Source organism: Phocoena sinus, chromosome 19 (genome assembly GCF_008692025.1).
Source record: "Phocoena sinus isolate mPhoSin1 chromosome 19, mPhoSin1.pri, whole genome shotgun sequence".
NCBI classification, from domain to species: Eukaryota; Metazoa; Chordata; class Mammalia; order Artiodactyla; family Phocoenidae; genus Phocoena; species Phocoena sinus.
In genome coordinates, this window is record NC_045781.1 from 38,082,005 (window position 1) to 38,100,628 (window position 18,624).

The 18,624-nt window shown below is 40.4% G+C and overlaps 1 protein-coding gene across 8 annotated transcripts in view; it reads right to left on the reverse strand.

Annotated features, from left to right (window-relative positions):
* The window catches only part of CDH11 (cadherin 11), a 139,557-nt gene that overhangs the window by 23,064 nt on the left and 97,869 nt on the right, over positions 1-18,624 (reverse strand). For 7 of the 8 annotated variants that reach the window (XR_004346927.1, XM_032613101.1, XM_032613104.1 and 4 more), the window contains 5 exons: positions 18,245-18,539; positions 14,898-15,017; positions 12,898-13,065; positions 9,679-9,866; positions 2,877-3,130 (listed from right to left, as the gene is read on the reverse strand). Coding sequence is in view for 7 of the 8 variants with exons in the window: in XM_032613101.1 (XP_032468992.1) it covers positions 2,877-3,130; positions 9,679-9,866; positions 12,898-13,065; positions 14,898-15,017; positions 18,245-18,539 (1,025 nt within the window). In the remaining variant the exon portion in view is untranslated. The remainder of the gene's footprint in view (positions 1-2,876; positions 3,131-9,678; positions 9,867-12,897; positions 13,066-14,897; positions 15,018-18,244; positions 18,540-18,624) is intronic. The other variant, XM_032613107.1, reaches the window with a different exon arrangement.

The following is an 18,624-nucleotide window of genomic DNA, read 5'->3' on the forward strand; positions in this document are numbered from 1 at the left end:
ATGGCTCCATGCACAGAATAGCTTCCACTGAAAATATGACCCAAATAACCAATCACAGATGTGGATCCTTGGAGATAACGAGGTGTCAAGGAAATGAGCAGCTGTTCCATGTGTTTTTATGTCCTCACTCTTCTAAAAAGCTGCTAATGCACCTTGATATTCTAGGCTAAAGCTAACTCATTTAAAATTCACACCATGAACATTTTTGAGTAGTTTAAAGGTGTTACCAAGTTCCTCAGTCGTTACCTGATGTATCTTCTTGCACAGAGAGCACGGTACTCAAACCTTCCTGGGAAATCTTTCCATCAGTGGCTGCCCAGCGAGAGTAAACCGCTCATAGTGGACTCAAGGCAGCTCTGGACTAAAATCCAGTCTCCAATACTGACTGTTCATGTGACTTTGGGTAATTCACATCATCTCTTTGAGCCTCAGTATTTCCATCTATTGGACCCTAAAGTGATCACAGCCTCACGGGTGTCTGAGGATTAACTTAAATAACTTAGTGCAGGGTCGTCTGGGGCCAAGAAGATGCTCAATAAAGGGTAATTTCCTTCCTTTCTCCCCAAAGGGGCAATGTTCAAAGACTTAAAGGCAGCTGAACAGCATTTGCATCTGGGACTTCCTTCTGCTCTGTCAGCATTTTCTTTGGTATAAATAGAAAAACTCCATTGTCCATGGCAATTTTTTTCATACTCAGATCTATTTACGTTTCTTCTCAGCTTTATCGAAATATGATTGACAATAAAAAAGTCTGTATTTAATGTGTACAACATGATGTTTTAATATAAGTATACCTTGTGTAATGATTACCGTAATCAAGCTAATTAACATAGCCACTGCCTCACACAGCAACCATTTCCTGTGTGTGTGTGTGCGTGTGTGTGTGTGTGTGTGTGTGTGTGTGGTGAGAACACTTAAGATCTACTCTCCTTGCAAATTTCAAGTCTACAATACATTATTATTAACTATAGTTACCATGCTGACCAATATCTCCTCATTTTCCCCACTCCCTAGCCCCTGGCAACCAGTGTTCTACTCTCTGTTTCTATAAGTCAGACTTTTTTAGATTCCACATATGAGTGATATGCTATATTTGTCTTTCTGAGTCTGGCTTATTTCATTTAGCACAGTATCCTCCAAATTCACATATGTTATCACCAATGGCAGGATTTTCTTTTTTCAGGCTAAATAATAGTCTGTTTTATATATATAATATACACATATATCTATCTCACTATTTCTTAATCCATTCGTCTGTCGACGAGCATTTAGATTGTTTCCATACCTTGGCTGTTGTGAATAATGCTGCATTGAACATGAGAGTGCAGATACCTGTTCAAGATGCAGCCATTATGGAAAGCAGTACAGAGATTCCTCAAAATGTAGATGGAGGCTGGATTTGTTCTGTGGGCTGTAGCTTATTAACCCCTGACCTAGACAGACACATCCCTGGCCCTCTTTGACTGTGCCAGGGACAACACAGTGTAAGCTGTCATTGTGATGTATGGTGAGAGCTGTGAGGTGGAAGCTGCATTTGATCCATCTTAGGGTGCCCTGGAAGAATTCCTAGAGGAGGTGACACCTAAGTGGAGGTGGGAGAAATGAGTACCATGTAGCAAGTTGGAAAGGATGAGAGTGAGATCTCCAACCAGAAGGAAGAACACACAAAGGTCAGGAATTAGAAGAGGACAGGAAGTAGCCCAGTCTAGCTGCAACTGAGAGTCTGATGAGAAGGGAGAGTAAGACAAAAAGCAGGAGACCAGCAGGACACAGCAGGAACTGGGGGGAAGGGGCTCGAAGAGCCTTAAGCCAAGTAAGAGAATTGAGACTATTTTGGAGTAGGGGCCAATGGGAAACAATGTGATCAATGATTATTTTTGTCGTTGTTGCTGTTTAACTGAAGTATGATGTGATGTTTGGATGTGCATTTTAAAACAATCAGTCTGGCTACAGGATGACGGAAAGGTAGGTGGGAGATCGGGGGCAGGGGGACCATGAGGAGGCCGAGGAAGGAATCTAGGCAAGAAGGGAATTAGGGGAGTGGACATGGAAAAAAAAAAAAAAAAAACCTGCTAGAATCCAGTCCAGGGCAGGTTTCAGCCAACTTTACATTTCTGCCCTATATGGACATGCCTTGAAGCCGTGACTCAAGCCTCCTTCTCAGCCTCTTTCTCATCACCCTCTCATCTTCATCGTCAGTCTCATTGGTCATTAGCTCTGGTTGGGTAGCGGGGGAGGCAGGGTTCTGAATGGCTTTTCTAGCTTTCTTGTCTAAGTCACAAAAGTATATTTGTGATAATAAAAGCATCCTAAATTTGAGGGGCACTTTGTTATCTCTTCAAAGTGCTCAGCAGTTAGATAGATAGACAGGGCTTGCCTTCTGAGCCTCCGGTTCACTGTCTGTGTCCCTTTGGTTAAGTCACTTTGCCCTGCAGAGCCCCAATTTCCTCTTAATTTAAGAGATAATAATTCCTAGAAAATAACGTTGAGGGGATAAATTGGATTATATATCTGACACCCCTAGTACAGTAACTGGAGCATAGGAAGGTGTTCAATAGATTAGAATTACTGTTATTATTTCACAATCATTATTTATACTTCACCACAGTTCTCTGAGACAGGCAAAGCTTAGGGTTACATCACCTAGTATACATTGGGAAATCTGTTCCAGAAATTCTGGAGCTTGAACAAGTCTATCCAAAGAGTTGGTGCAGAGGTGGAGTAGAACTCATGTCTTCTAAGTCTTCATCTTGTTTACACTGAATGATATCTTGGACCTTTTTTGAGACTGAAGGACCTGGTTCCTATAGGGATTTCCTAAAATCTCTTGCCTCTGGAATTCCCCATCCAGGCTTTAAAAATAAATTTCTCTGTACCTTATCGGGCTATTGGCAGCATCAGGGTCTTTGGCATGCACTCTCCCCACCACAGTGCCAGCAGCTGCATTTTCTTGGACTTCATGGATATAACTCGGGGCCAAGAACATGGGGGGCTCATCAGCATCTTCCACTGCAATCTTGACCGTCACAGTGTCTTTGAAAGGCCCGTTGCTGATGAACTTTGGGTCGATGTGCACATTGGCTGCCTCTACCTTCAAGCTGTATGCTCTTTTGGTTTCAAAATCTACAGGCTGGCAAGAAAGAAGAGAAGATTGACAACAAATTCCTTGAAAGAATAATGGAAAAGAAAAACCTGATTGTTTTATAGGGCACCATCAATAGTTGTTCAAAGAGAGAAAATCAGTGTTTATTCAATATCCAATTACCTGAGCCATTTGGTTAGACAATCAGACAAATCAATTGCTGAAACTTGGAATGTGCTTAATGGGTAATTCTAGGAGCATGACAGACACAGAAGGACCACATCATCGAAAGTGAACCACATTCTATGAACACACTAAGGCTGCCCAATTCAGTCACTAAAATCATTTAAGGAAAGGAATTAAGACATTACAAAAATAAATGTTATAGCCCATTCTGAGAAGTACTAAGAATCTTGGTAATAAAAAAGTCAATGAATTTCAGGCAAAGAAAAAGCAATGTCTTGTTAGATGACTGCTCCCCTCCACACATACACACTTCTGGCTTAATCATATTGATAGTCTCATTTTTAAAGTTTCTGACCATGTAGCATTTCTCAAAGTCTGGGACCCTTACCAGCAGTGACCCATACACTGACTTAAGGTGGTTTATGGGTAATTTTGCGTGGGTGGGTTTTTGAATGACATTATCCTAATTACTGATCCTATTATTTCTTTTCCAATTCTTCGATTCCCAAACACGTCAAGGACATCTCAGTGTACTGCTAACTTTTAACATTCCTGTTATGCTTCCTGATCTCCCTTTCAAGAGGCTATGATGTAACTCTCTAGCTAGAATGTAATGACAGCGTTTTGTTTTGACTGCATTCATTTTTAGGTTACCTCCTACTTACGGCAAGTGATATAGTACAGTGTGAATACTTCCCTGTTAAAAGAATACATATATGTAAAACAAGTCCATTTAAAGAAAAACAATTATAAGCAATATAGATTTTACACAGACGTGAAAAAATATTAAGAAGCAGCATTTGAACGGCTGTCATTATTAAGAAATTGATGGTAAGCACTCCCTAAATCTGAAGGAGACAAGGTTCCGAGAATCAATCAGTAAAGGGTGAAAAGTAAAATTATAGAAGAGAAACAAGCCTTCCTGCCTAGGAAACAGAACTTTCTAATTAGCGCTCTGGATGATACTGAACTCCCAAATGTTTGGAAAGAGTTGGGTCTTTTAAGGCTAGCATCTGCCTGCCATGTTGTCATCATCTGCCTGGTATTATTTTGAATGGGCATATAATCATAGGGCTCAGTCCTAACCTAATTCTCCAGCACTCTAAACTGAGGATGATTCCAGTTTCAGGAAGGTTAAACGCATTCAACACCCTTGACACTTTTTCCATCATTCTCCACCCCCATCTCCCCAGAGTCAGAGAACACTCCCTTTTCCTGAAGCAAAATGTGTCACCAGCTGCTCCGTCATTCCGAACTCAGCAGCATCTTTGTCCTTCACTGGGTTACTGAGCAGCAGAAAGAAATTATATTTATAGGCTGAAGGTATGAGACTGCTGCAATTCCTCAAAAATCTCTGCGATTATTAGACAAAATTAAAACATGAATATGATATTCTGAGACCAGGTAAGAAATTTTCTCATCTCAGATAGCCTGTTGATTCTCCTAGAACAGAAAGTTTTGAACTTGGTTAGACATATACCTAAGGACCCAGAGCATTGTTTCCACTGGAAAGCCTTGTTGTTGTTGAAGCCAGTATAGTCATGCTGCAGTTTGACTGATACTTTTTGAGTCTCAAGCGAAGGTCCCCAGATCTTTGCAAGTGTTTGTCTGTTTCCTAATTTGGTGAGATTTTACTGTCTTCTGGTGCTCATCCCAGGCTTGTGAAGTCCTCCCCCTCTCCCCCAGACAGATTTGTGTGGCCCCTTAGTTGCCCATCTGCAGTCCCTCATCCCCCACCCCAGCTAGGTGAGGAGCATCCCCAAGGACTCTACTGAGTCTTGTTGATCTTTGCCTCTCCAATGCCCAGTAACGACCATACCAAGTGATCACATGTACCAATCATTGTGACTGAATGGGAAGCAGCGTTGATGGATGGACAACATTTAAGCATTTGCCTACAATTTATTCCCTGCCTCCTTCCAAAAGGGATTTAAAGTAGTTTCCCACGTGAACCTTTATATCCACGTTATGAGTAGTTGAAGTAAAGCTAAATGAGGCAACATACTACATAAGCCATAAAAATCTCAATACCCCTGAGTTTACTAATCCCACCTCTAAAAATCCTCCCTGGGGGATTAATTCAACAGAAAACCCAAACAAACAATATTCAAAAATGCATGATGTTTAGATATCACAGAGGGAACAATATTCAAAAATGCATGATGTGGGCTTCCCTGGTGGCGCAGTGGTTGAGAGTCCGCCTGCTGATGCAGGGGACACGGGTTCATGCCCCGGTCCGGGAAGATCCCACATACCGCGGAGCGGCTGGGCCCGTGAGCCATGGCCGCTGACCCTGTGCGTCCGGAGCCTGTGCTCCGCAACGGGAGAGGCCACAGCAGTAAGAGGCCCGCGTACCGCAAAAAAAAAAAAAGCATGATGTTTAGATATCATAGAGGGGTTATATTTAATCATGGGAAACATACACACAAAACACCAAATCCAGCTGTGAGATTTTATTAAGGAAATAATGGTCCATCAATAGGATGGGATGTTATGTAGTCATTAAAAATAATTATGTATATTATATAGCAGCATGTAAAATGTTTATGATGTGCCATTAAGTTAACAAATCAGATCACCCTATGACTGCAACTGTTTTAAATGTTACATATCCACATCTATATACATGTGGACAGAGAATATAAAGAAATAATCAGGCATAAAAGTGGCTTTATTAAAATTATTATTTAAAAAATATTTTAAATGCCTTCTAATGCTGTTCTCACACTGCTTTACAGGCAGTTTATTTGTTTGAAAGTAAATACCTCAGAAACTGTGCCAGGATCTCTCAGTGATAATTGGAGTCCCACTCAGTCAAAGGTGCTGCACAGAGACCTTTCCTCCCCAAGTCTACCAAGCCACCTACAAGTCTCATCTTTATTTTGCTAACCACACAGACATTGTCTCAGTATCCTGAAGGCAGCTTCTCTCTCATGCACCATTATACTCTTGACACCTACTGTGTCTGACACAGAGTACTCAAGAAATATTTATTGCTTTCTAAGCTATTCAATAAATGAATGACGCTAGCTCCTAAATAACTCTTGAATTCTTCACCTTTACCTCTTCTGCCTTCTTCAGGTCTTTGTAATTCCTCCCTTGCATTCCAACAAGATTTCTTCAACTGGTCCCACTGTATCCATCTCAAAAACCTCCAGACTGAACTTATTCAAGTTTCTTAACTGTGTCCTATTTCCCTCAACACCAGTCCTTCATGAGCTCATTTTCTCTGACCTTCCTCTCCTTATCTATCTGGTAATTTCCTATTCATCTATGAAGGCTCAGCTCTAGAACTGCCCCCCTGTAAGCAGTCATTCATGACCCATAGTCACAGATCTTATCATACTTTATCACAGTTGCTTCTCAGCTGGGGAGTGATTTTGCTGTACCTCACCCCAGGTATGTTAGGTAATGTCTAGAGCTATTTTTAGTATCATAGCTGGTGGGGCTGGATGTGTGCTTACTGACATCTAGTGAGGAGAGGCCAGGAATGTTGCTAATCACCATACAATGCACAGCGCTGCCCCTACAGCAAAGAATTCTCTGTCCTGAAATGTTAATAGTGTCAAGGCTGGGAAAACCCCCTCTGTGTTAATTGTCTTTTTGCTTTTAACTGTCCTGTTAAATTGTGATCTTGTGACCAGGACTCTGTTTCTTCAGTTTTAGATGTCCAGCCTCTCGCAAAGGGTGTGCCTGACAAATAATAATAACTCAATAACTCTTGGTAGAAAAACGTTGAATGAATTAAGGAGTAAGTGAAAAAACTATATTAAAAATATTTTTTAAAGACAAAAATATTTTCACGGATCTCTCTATATCTTTTTATATTATTAAATCATATATATAATGATTTCTATAAGGATCCATCATTTTACTCTATTAAATTCACCTCTCAATATTTTTTCCTGCTGGACAGTTGGAACTTTGTGTTATAAGCTTAAGCAAACGTTCTTTTACAAATTAAAGAACATCTTACTCTGTTTTAAACCTAAACATCAGTGCTTTATAGAAGATTATTCCTTTGCCCGGAAGAAACACGTTGAATTGGGGGGAAATGTGCAAATTAATCATATGCAGAGAGCTCACGTGCGATGTGTTAGTTCCATGCGGTGATTTACATGTTTCAGATTTTAGAGACACAGTGTGTGTTTATACCCTGAATACATTGAAAACAGGTGACAACCTAAGCATAACCAACTACCCAATTACTTGTACAGCAAAGGATGGGAAGCAGGAATTGCTGATGTCACTGCTCATATGTCAGTGGCAAGCAGGAGGGACGGAAATGTTAACTAACAAAGCCAGTTGACAGCTCTATGCTACACACAGTCACACAGCTACTTTTCCAGAGCAGAAACCAGAAGCGATTACCCCAGCCCCTTGTGGCTGGTGATTAGGCTTCTGTGGCTACACCATTCATCATCACTAATGTTGACTTTTCCAAGTGTCCAGAGTTCACCCCGACTTCCATATTCTTTTATGACAGAGTCACTTCTACTTTCTCTTTGTTTGGGTCCCCTCATATTTCCCCCAAACCTAACAATGCTTACTTATGCTGTGAAAAGTCAGCTTCCTAGAACATCTCTCTCCCTGCTCTCCTTACTGAAAGATTCCTCCCAGGCATCTCCCTCTACCCCACCCTTGCCTCCTCTCCAGCCACTGGCCTCTTTATTGATTCTTCAAATTAATTTTTTTTTATCAGTGTTCCAGGCCAATCTTTTCCATCACACCAAAGAGCTTAATATTCATGTTACAAAACCAAGTTGAAAATGAATACTTGATTAAAACCAAGGTAATCCCATCATCCAATTCAGATTTAATACTCCATATACTTTGATGATAGAGAAATGTTGATTTCTCAAGTGGTAAATCAGGGGTAAAACTGTTTTAGAATGTACTGTAACTGTTTCTTTACCTGAAAGTGAATGAAATCTGGCTCTCTTCTATAACCCCTTTCTGGTCCGTCTATTTGCAAAATGTCTTGAGTGGGAAGATGTTCTAGAATACACTAAGTTTGAATTCCATGTCTTTAAATTACTAGCTGTGTGATTACAACCGGGTCAAATTATTTAATCTGTCTGAGCCCCAATCTCCTCACAATTAAACTGAGGTATCATTGCTGACTGGGATAATAACATCTACTTTATATGATTTTTATCATGTAAAATAAATGAATGCTTGTAAGAGGCTCAGGCTTTGGCCAATATTTAGAATTGAGTAAATGTTAGATTTTTTTTAAACCAAACAAGAACAAGCAATAATCTCATTTTTGTAGTGAATTAATCTCAGGGACACATTTTTAGCAACAATTTAGCTGACTATGAGGGAAGGCCCATTATTATTGCTTCTCAGGTTCAATTTTGAGGGAAAATCAAGCAGAGGTTTGGTTTAAGTTTCATAGAAGGCCCAGCAATGTAATGGACCTTGGGTGTTTGAGATAAGAAAAGTTCCAGAGAGCCTATATTAACAGACTCAGCTTGGCAGAGCTAAAGAGGGAACTTCATGTATGCTCAGGGCTGTCTGTCCAAAATCTAGATTTATCTAGCTATCTTTCTTTCCATGGGGAAACTGTGCCAAGTCACATAAGAACTAACCAGCAATCTCAGGGCAGGTATTCTCACTCCCCCTTCTTTTTTTTCCCAGTTTTATTGAGATATAATTTACATACAGCACTGTCTAAGTTTAAGGTGTATAGCATAACAATTGGACTTTCATACATCAGGAAATTATTACCACAATAAGTTTAGTGAACATTCATCATCTCATATAGATACAAAAGAAAAAGAAAAAGAATTTCCTTTTGATGAGCTCTCTAAGGATTCACTCTCTGAACAACTTTCATATATAACATACAGCAGTGTTAATTATATTAATCACAGTGTACATTGCATCCCTAGACTTATTTATCTTATAACTGGAAGTCTGTGCCTTTTGACCCCCTTCATCCAACTTCCCCTCCCCCTACCCCCCACTTCTGGCAACCACATATCTGATCTCTTTTTCCATGAGTCTATTTGTTTGCTTGTTTTTGAAGTATAATTGACCTACAATACCATCCTAGTTCCTGGTGCACAACATAGTGATTTGATATTTCTATATATTTCAAAATGGTAAGTCTAGTTGTCATCTGTCATCATACCAAGATATTACATTATTATTGACTATACTCCCCAAATCATACAAAAACTAACCATCGAACTCAGGCAGGCATCACTGGCCCCTTCTGCCAGCTTCCTCTGGAATACAGTTCTGTTATCTCCCCAAAGCTCAGAGTTTAACTGCAGAGTCAGGTCCAGCCCTCAGTTGTCCATATTCTCCTTTCTTTAGCCTTCAACTCCCTGTTTCCAACAGCGGTGCCTTGGCAAGGCAGGCCACAGCACTGCCACATCTGATTCCTCACCCTAACTCACCTTTTTCAGTTTCACCACACCCTCCTGTGTTTCATAGTCCGTTGTGATTTCAAACAATTCCATCCCATCTCCATCAACAATATTGTACGTAACTAAGCCATTTTCTCCAATGTCTGGGTCTTTAGCCTTCACTCTTCCCACTTCCTCCCCGGGTACAGCTGCTTCTGACACAGACATCTGGTATACGCCTAGAAGAAGAAGACATCTATTTTTATTTTCCCTTTTATTTGGCAGCTGTAAGACTTTAGATTTCATTGAATCTCAATAAATTTCTCAAAGGGTTTGACATTGAACTTTCTATTGATTGAAAACATGAAAGAAGTGAATGGATGAGAGGAAGATCCCACATGGCTTGCTTGTCAAAGAAATGTTTTCTGCAAAGGATGATGAAACAATATCAGGGTCCAGGGTGGTAGGGTGGGGTCACCCGTCACATGTGAGAGAGGAAAACAATGCCCAGTTACATTTCCCATCAGGAACTGATGGAGAGCCATGTATATCTTCACACATTCAAAAAAATCAAAACTTCTTTTTACATCTTTGGAATGGTCTGTAAGTTAATTCTAAGGCTCACATGTGGCACTGCCAGGTGCCCAGAAAAAGAACACCCTTCCCTGTTTAAAAGCCTTCCGTAGCTCCATATTTATTTTAAAATCAAATGCAAGTTGTATCCTTCATGGTCATGATCCTTCCAGCTGTATATCTGACTCTTCTTACTTTACCTCCTTCACCATTTGATTAACTGATACCTTATATGGAAAAGCTTCTCACTGGGCCAGACAAATCATGTGAATACCTGGGGATAAAAATTATAAACAAAGCAAACAGCAAATTGCAGAAACCCCTGAAGTGGGAACACAGTGAATACATACAGAACAGCAAGACCACAAGTGTGGCTGCAGCCTTCTGGTAGGAGGTAAGGGTATATAGGGAGGCTGGGGCCCAACTGCGCACAAAGGGCATTGCAGGAGATGGAAAAGACTTCAGGTTTTCCTTAAACTTGGTGGGAAGCCACTGAAAGGTTTTCAGTAGAGAAGTGAGATTTGAGATAATCTTATTCGCATTATCACAATTCAGAAATATTCTCTGCGAAACAATGTAGAGAAGCAAGGGTTGGAAACCTGGCCTCTACCACTTTTAAGCCAAGTGGTCTTGGGCAAGTTACTTAAGCTCTTTAAGCTTTAGTTTCCCCTTATGTGGATTTTATCAGTTCTAATACTCTGTCTGCATTTATCTATTGGGTTGGCCAGAAAGTTTGTTTGGGTTTTTCCATAACATCTTTTAGAAAAATCTGAATGAACTTTTTGGCCAACCCAATATATTGTTTGGCTGTGAATACTTTCGGTTCAGACCCATATTTAACTTAAACACACCATGCCCTCCATGATAGAGGACAAGTAGGAGGTGGGAGTCTCTGCAGATAATTACCAATTTACATGAAGGTTTAGAAAAACCTACTCCCAGTCTTCGTCAAGTTCATAGCTGTAAACCTGGTATCTTCACAGTAGTGATGTAACTTTACCCTATGATTGTATGTGAGCAAGGGCGTTAATCACTACCTGCTAATAGTCCTGCATGGCCTTTTGCATCCAGCATACCAGCCAGCTTTAGAGTGGATAACGGAGCATGCAGTTTCTTAAGGCTTACGCTTATTGGAGATGCTGAACCTTGTGGCTGACCAGGCAAGGCAGTCTTCAACTCTTTGGTGACTTTATGAGAACTGGCTGTTGCCTTGTAATCCTCTATCTCAATGTCTCCCTTGCATAGATTGTTGTCTTTGGATACCTTTGAGTGACCATGCGTGGTGCCTTCCTGGGGCCATACTTGGTGGCCTTCCCTGTTCTCTCATTTATAAAAAGTGCCATCTCTCTGGCAATAAACTCGCAGTCTCTACCAGCTACTCTCCTCATTAGTGAAGAAGACACTTTCATGGTGAACTCCCCGTGAACTAGCAGCGGCAGCATCATTACGATCACACTGTACCTCTGTCTATACTTATAATGTACACATAACCAGATTTGTGTACAAAATCTGGCTTTGCCATATCCTTCAGGCAAGTTACTGCACCCTTCATGGAACTCAGTTTTATGTGTAAAATGGAGGCTCTTGTAGAGATCTGTAATAGTAGTAACTATTCATTAAAGGATGGTAGTTGTTGTAATTATAATGATTAATAATGACCTTTCAAGTCATTTTTTCTTTTATTTCCTGTTGCAAGCCTATCAGTTTTGTAGAAGGACCATAATCCCCTAGATAATACTGATAATAATGGCTAACATTTGTTGACAACTTATGCCAGATAACATCGTAAGATTTTACACTAGCTCATTTAGTTCTAACAACATCCTATTAATTGAGCCCCGTGGAAGATTGTATTTTGCAAAAATAGTCCAAACAGTATCTCCAAGCCCACATGCTTTTCTTTCAACGTGACTTTAACAGTCCTTCCCTTGAAAGGTGGGGTCTACAAGAACTCCACTTACATTTGGGCAGTCTTATGACTACAGTAGAAATGATGCTATGTGATTTCTGAAGCTAGGTCACAATACGCAATACCGTTTCTGCTTGGTGTCCTTGGGGCTCTCTTCACTTTTAGAACCTATCCAAGCCACTCCTTTGAGGCTGATATGAAGGGGAACCAACAGCCAACATTAACTTGCCAGCCATGTGACTGAGCCATCTTGGAAGTAGATCTTCCAGCCCCGAACTGTGCCAGTTGATGCTATGGAAACAGAAACAAGCTGCCTCCTTCAGGTTTTGCCCAAATTGCAAACTCATGACAAAAATAAACGATTATAGTTGTTTTAAACCACAAGATTTGGGGCAGTTTGTTAGGTAGCAATAGATAACTGATTCAGGTACTATTACATATCCAGGTTAGAAATGAGAACACTGAGACAGAGAAAGGTTAATTAATTACTGCATCACATCATGAGCACCTAGCAAAATGGATTTTCTGTTCCCAGGGTTGTAGAACATTTTATGTCTCCACTTTCTCCCACTACCTCTCCTCCACTTAAGTTTTTTGTTGTCGTTACTCCACTTAAGTTCTTTGTTGTCCTCCACTTAAGTTTTTTGTTGTCTTGTTTTTTGCAAGAATGATATAAAGAGCCTCCATTTTTCTAGATTTCTTCTGGAAAGTTGAGTACAGCAGGAATGGGTCAGAGAAGAGTTGGCTGTGGCACCATTGGAAAGTGAAAGCCAAGCCCACCTACTTACTCTGTGGAAACTTTGGTGGGTTGTCATTGACATCAGTCAGTGTGATCGTCACTTTGGTTGTCCCTGAGAGTCCACCCATGTGTCCACCCATGTCCTTGGCCTGGATCACCACGTGGTACTCCTCCTTAGCTTCCCTGTCCATGTTGGGAAGGGCTGTTCTGATGATACCTGGACAGGTGAGCAGGGAACATCACAGATATTCATTGATAACATTATGACAAAAACGATCTAGGCACAGGGGAAGCAAAGATGAATAGAACAGCATCTGCCCTCACAGAAGAGTCACTCAAACACGGCAATTATCATCAAAAGTAGCCATACCTGGAGCATCATATAGATATACTTTCTAGCAAATGGTCATAATTATTAATATAGCATTAAAATTTTATGTTTCATATGTTGTACTGTAAATGCAAGTAATAACCTCACCCTTCTCGGGTGTGACACTTAAAGATCCTAAAGACTGATATATTTGAGGACGCACTGCATGAACATCAGTAACAAACCCATGCTTTTGGACTGCCAGCAGAATCTCTTGACTATCTATGCCTGCATGCAATTCTTAGAAACATTTCTATGGTCCATATTAAGTTAAAAGTAGAAGGCGATATATTAAAATGTTAATATTAATTTTTTGAAGTGTATACCAAATGGGTTAAAAATATATACAATGCTTATACAAACACTTACTGTCTACTATCCGCTATCACTGGAAACAATGATACGTTAATAACTGAATTCTACATCATCTCTGGATATTAGCACATTATTGGTGTGGAAACCATGCTCACTTAAATCTTTTGGGAACATATTCAAGCTTTTTCTGTCTGTAGACACGGTAACATTTATACTGGAAATATAAGAGAGTGCTGTGGAAGCTTTAAGCCCTTATCCTTTTCTGACCCTGACGTTTGTATGTTTCTCAGCAACATCCTTGAACTCACTGAGCCTCGTTTTTCTTGTCTGTTAAATAATTTGGTAGGTTCAAATTGGTGGTTCTTAACTATGAGTCCCTGAGACACGAAAGTTGCAACTGGAGTCTTTCCAGCGATTTTAACATCTCAAAAATCCATATGAAATCCCACATTTATCCTTGGTTAATCTGAAAATTAATTGGCAAAATTAATTGGTAAATGCCTTTGATGAAATCATAGCAAGTAGCCCCATAAATTGTGATCTGAAGCAAAGAGGCTACAAATAAATGATTACATAGGTAAGTGGAAGTTATATTCAATAAGTGGGCAAAGTATCTGATTGGCAGGCTATATATATACATATAAACATATGTATTTGATAAATTTTAACTATAATAATAAAAGCAGATTGTTTGTAAACATCTTTCAAACACATGGGGGTATGTTGTGGAAAAAAAGAAATGAGTTTGGGGTATAATATCGTGGACTAGCAGGTTCACAGGACTTTAGTGTTTATTCTAATAAAAGGATCCTAGAATCAAATTTGGTACAAATGGAGTGAAACATTTTGGCGTGGGTTTTGGTTGTTTGTATTTGTTCACTCTTTCGGTTTGCTGTTTGTTTTCTGTATGGAATTTGCAGAGCCTCCTTCTTGGATGCTAACGCCGCTGGGAATCTAAGCACAGTGGAGGAGGTTGGGGATATGCCTCCTCCCAGACACACGTTAGCATCAGTTCCCACCCCCACCATCCCCAGCCCTGGCTTTGAGAGCTGCCAGTTTTCATACCAGTCTTCAAGTCCTGTGGTCTCTTAATTTGGATCCACAGTTGAATTTTATGATAAAGCATACTTTACGATAAATTCTTAAGTTGAATTTTAAGATATGATTTTAAGAGAAAAGTTGCATCTAAGATTATATTTATTACTGTGACATGGTGTAATACAGACAGTATCTGATCCTCACAATAGTCTTGTTAGGTGGCCCTTTTTATATTTTAGAAAACTAGGACTCAAATAAGTTTTAGTGAGCAGGCCTGGACTCCTTATTCACAATGTGTCGCAAATCGCAATGCCATTCCACGGTACCTGTCTGTGCTTCGACTGAAAAGTAGGGTTGTCCTTCCAGGATACTGTACACTAACTTGGCACTGTTTCCATAGGTGGGGTCGTCTGCGTCTGAAGCTGTCACCTGGATTACTGATGTTCCTTAAAAGTGAAATACAGTCATTAGCAACAGTCCCTCAGCTTTTCAAATTTTTTTCTAGTTTGCAAAGTTTTATCTTAAGATTAAAAACTGAGGAGAGCCCCAAAATTATTCAACATGCTTTCATTTTCCGGGGTTGAGATGCAAAAATAACCTCCTTCCCTCCCTCTCTCCCTTCCTTTTTGTTTAATTCCCATAGCTTAAAAATGAACTTTCTATATTCATAGTACATCCTGCTATACTTAGTAGTTAAAATAATAATATGAACATTATTGCAAAAACATTCTAAGACCCATGCAACTGGAATGTTCAGTATATCAAATAATTAAATAAAAATCTTCCCAAATAGTATAATAAAGGATAATTAATGATGAATTGCTTTTCATGAAAGGACAGAGTGCAGTCCTCCATCTGTAGCAGAGCAATAAATACATCATTTTATTGTTGCTTTGCATGTAATAAAATGGCTGCTAATACTACATTTTAATTAATTGATGGCTATAAATATTGTACAGAATGTTGTTCCCTACTGGCATGAAAATTGCATCTTCCCATCTCTAACAGGTCTGGTAGTCATATAACAGAAACCACCAGTAGACATCTGGTGAGATCTAAGGCAAGCATTTGTGGGTCACAATGGAAGGAAACCAGGGAATTGAAGGAAGATGGGATTCAGTTTTTCCTAGAAAAAACCTCTGTTCCCTGATGGTCACAAGTATCTGAGGGCATGAAATGCTGGGCTTCAGAATGGGGCAGGGGAGATGCTCAAGGGAGAGAGCTGGTTATTATAGAATTCCTCTGTGCCAGGCATTGTTTGGGGCATGTTCCATGTGTTCTGCCCCTCTGTTGGGTGTTTTTACATTCACTGTGCTTGTGAGGTACTTAGTATGACAGGTAGGAAGTTTTGCAACCTATTTTTCAGAGTGGGTTATTGCCAGAGTCAGGAGTCTAACCTCTACCCAGCAAATAACCAAACCCAAGTGCTTTCCGAGACAGTTTCAGCAGAGGGGCCAGGTTCTATGTGAAAGGCGAGGGAGTCCATTTACACAGCCTCTGACAACCCTTTAATTTACAAGGCTGTCAGTGATTTTCACATGGCATAAAAATAAATCTCACTTTTTTTTCTGTAATTCATTTTTTCGTACAAATAACTTTTTTCTGAGCATTTCCCACATAACTAGGCACTATTCTAAGTAGTGGAGATTTATAAGGGAGTTAATAAGCTCTATTCTCTACCTTCGTGGTAGAGCTAGGGAAAGTGTTATTTTTTATGCTTAATTTGCTTTGAGGAATCCACTAAGTTCATTACAACTCTTTGTATTTTACATCTGTGTTGTTTAACTCGCATTAGAGTTTACATTATCCTCATTGTATAGATGACAAGACAAAAACTGAGAAAGATGTAAGATGTTGTCTGGGTTGGCCTGGCTGGTCAGAGGCACAGCCATGATTCCAACCCAGTGCTGTCTGGCAGCAGACTCTACTCTCATAGGCCATGATGCAAAATCTGATGTTACTCCTTAAGCACCAAGCTGCCCCCAGGTGGGATCAATGAAAATTCCCCTAGAGCATCATGTATGATGGCTGGCCTTTGTCCCCTGGCTCAGCTGCTGACACTGCTGTCCCCTGTTTACTGATTTATTTGATGTCTGCTATTTCTCATTAAAGTCCCCAGGTGAATACTGAGAAACTAAAGAATTGGGCAGGGCAAAGGGAAGAGAAGAAGGCAGAAAAGGCTCAGCTGGGTTTTCATAAAGTATGAGAAGGGTTTGGCTTTAGCTGGAGGAGAAGAAGGGGACGATTTTTTTTTAGCATCAAAAGTTCTATATGCAGAATGGAAGGAGCTTAGAGTTGTAGAGTCATTTCTGTATCTAACACTCTTGAGCAAACTGATTCCCAATCTTGATGCTTAGTTTTCTCATCTGTAAAATGGCCCTGATGATCCTTACGTTCATGGGAACTTTATTATTTTTTTTTAATGTATTTATTTATTTTTGGTTGCATTGGGTCTTCGTTGCTGTGCACAGGCTTTCTCTAGTTGCGGCGAGCGGGGGCTACTCTTCATTGTGGTGTGCAGGCTTTTCATTGCGGTGGCTTCTCTTGTTCTGGAGCACGGGCTCTAGACACACGGGCTTCAGTAGCTGTGGCATGCGGGCTCAGTAGTTGTGGCTCGCGGGCTCTAGAGCACAGGCTCAGTAGTTGTGGCACACGGGCTTAGTTTCTCCGTGGCATGTGGGATCTTCCCTGACCAGGGCTCGAACCCGTGTCCCCTGCATTGGCAGGCGGATTCTCAACCACTGCGCCACCAGGGAAGTCCTCATGGGAACTTTAAATCTCTGATTCGCGTAAGCATACTCACTCCCTGATTAGTACAGCTCTGATCATTGTCTGAAAAACAAATCCTTCTTAATATGAGGCATGCTTCTCAAAAGACCACAACTACATGCATTCTATAAAGCCAAACAAAGGTTACTGCCAGGAGAAGGTAGCTAGTTGAATAAATCATTCACAGAATTGTCCTCTAACAGTGTGATGTGTCTTTATGCATGATAAAAGACGTAGCTGCTTCTGAATTATTCTAACAGATGATGACATAGTGTCATGGTTAGATATATATTCTGGATTGACTTAATAGCTCAGATGACCTTGAATAAATTCATTAATCTGTTTCTAGCTTGGGTTTCCCATCTGCAAAATATTTTCAACAGGACCTACCTCATTGCAAAGATGAGTCACTGCCAAGATTAAATGCAATACTGCATGTAAATCATTAATTAGCATGGTGCCTACATGGCACAAATACTGCTATTACTTATTGAACACCAACATGCACTAGTGACCAGATGTATGTTATTTCTAATCCTGCATGACTAGAAACTTTTATCCCCATTTTACAGAGGAGAAACTCAGGCTAAGAGAACAGATGCAACTGATTCCCAGTCACGAGTTTAATAAGCACCAGGGCCAGGATGACATGGATTTGATTACGTCTTTCCTACTCTTCCACACCTCCTCATATTTTGTAAGCTTAGAGTTTAAAACCTCAGGGCAATTTAAAATATTTGAAACGTCAGCTACATATATGAAATTTTTTTGTTTGTTATTCTACCATAGAAGATACAGCATAAATTCTACTTCCTGATTTGGGAGAATAGGCACCAGCCTGCCCACCCACAGAGACACCAGGCCTGCAGGTGGAGTGGGTCCGCCCTCCCCTGCCCTTACGTACCCACGTTGGACCTCTCAGGCACGTTGGCATGATAGGTCTCGTGTAAGAACTCGGGAGGGTTGTCATTAATGTCCTGGACCTTGACGATGAATTCTGATGGCGGCTCCAGGGGCCGGTTGGTGTCCCTGTCCACCGCCTGAGCCATCAGCGTGTACTGGGCTCTCTCCTCTCGGTCCAATGTCTTGGTAGCATGAATGTTCCCTGATTTGTCATCAATCACAAAAATGGTTCCGGCTCCTTCACCTGAGAGAATGTATTTAATGTTCCCATCACCAGAGTCAATATCGGAATGAAGCTAGGAAAAGAGAAATCGAGATTTGTAATTCCTTGACAGATGCACTGGGGAGGTAGAGACACACTTACATGCTGTTGAGACAATA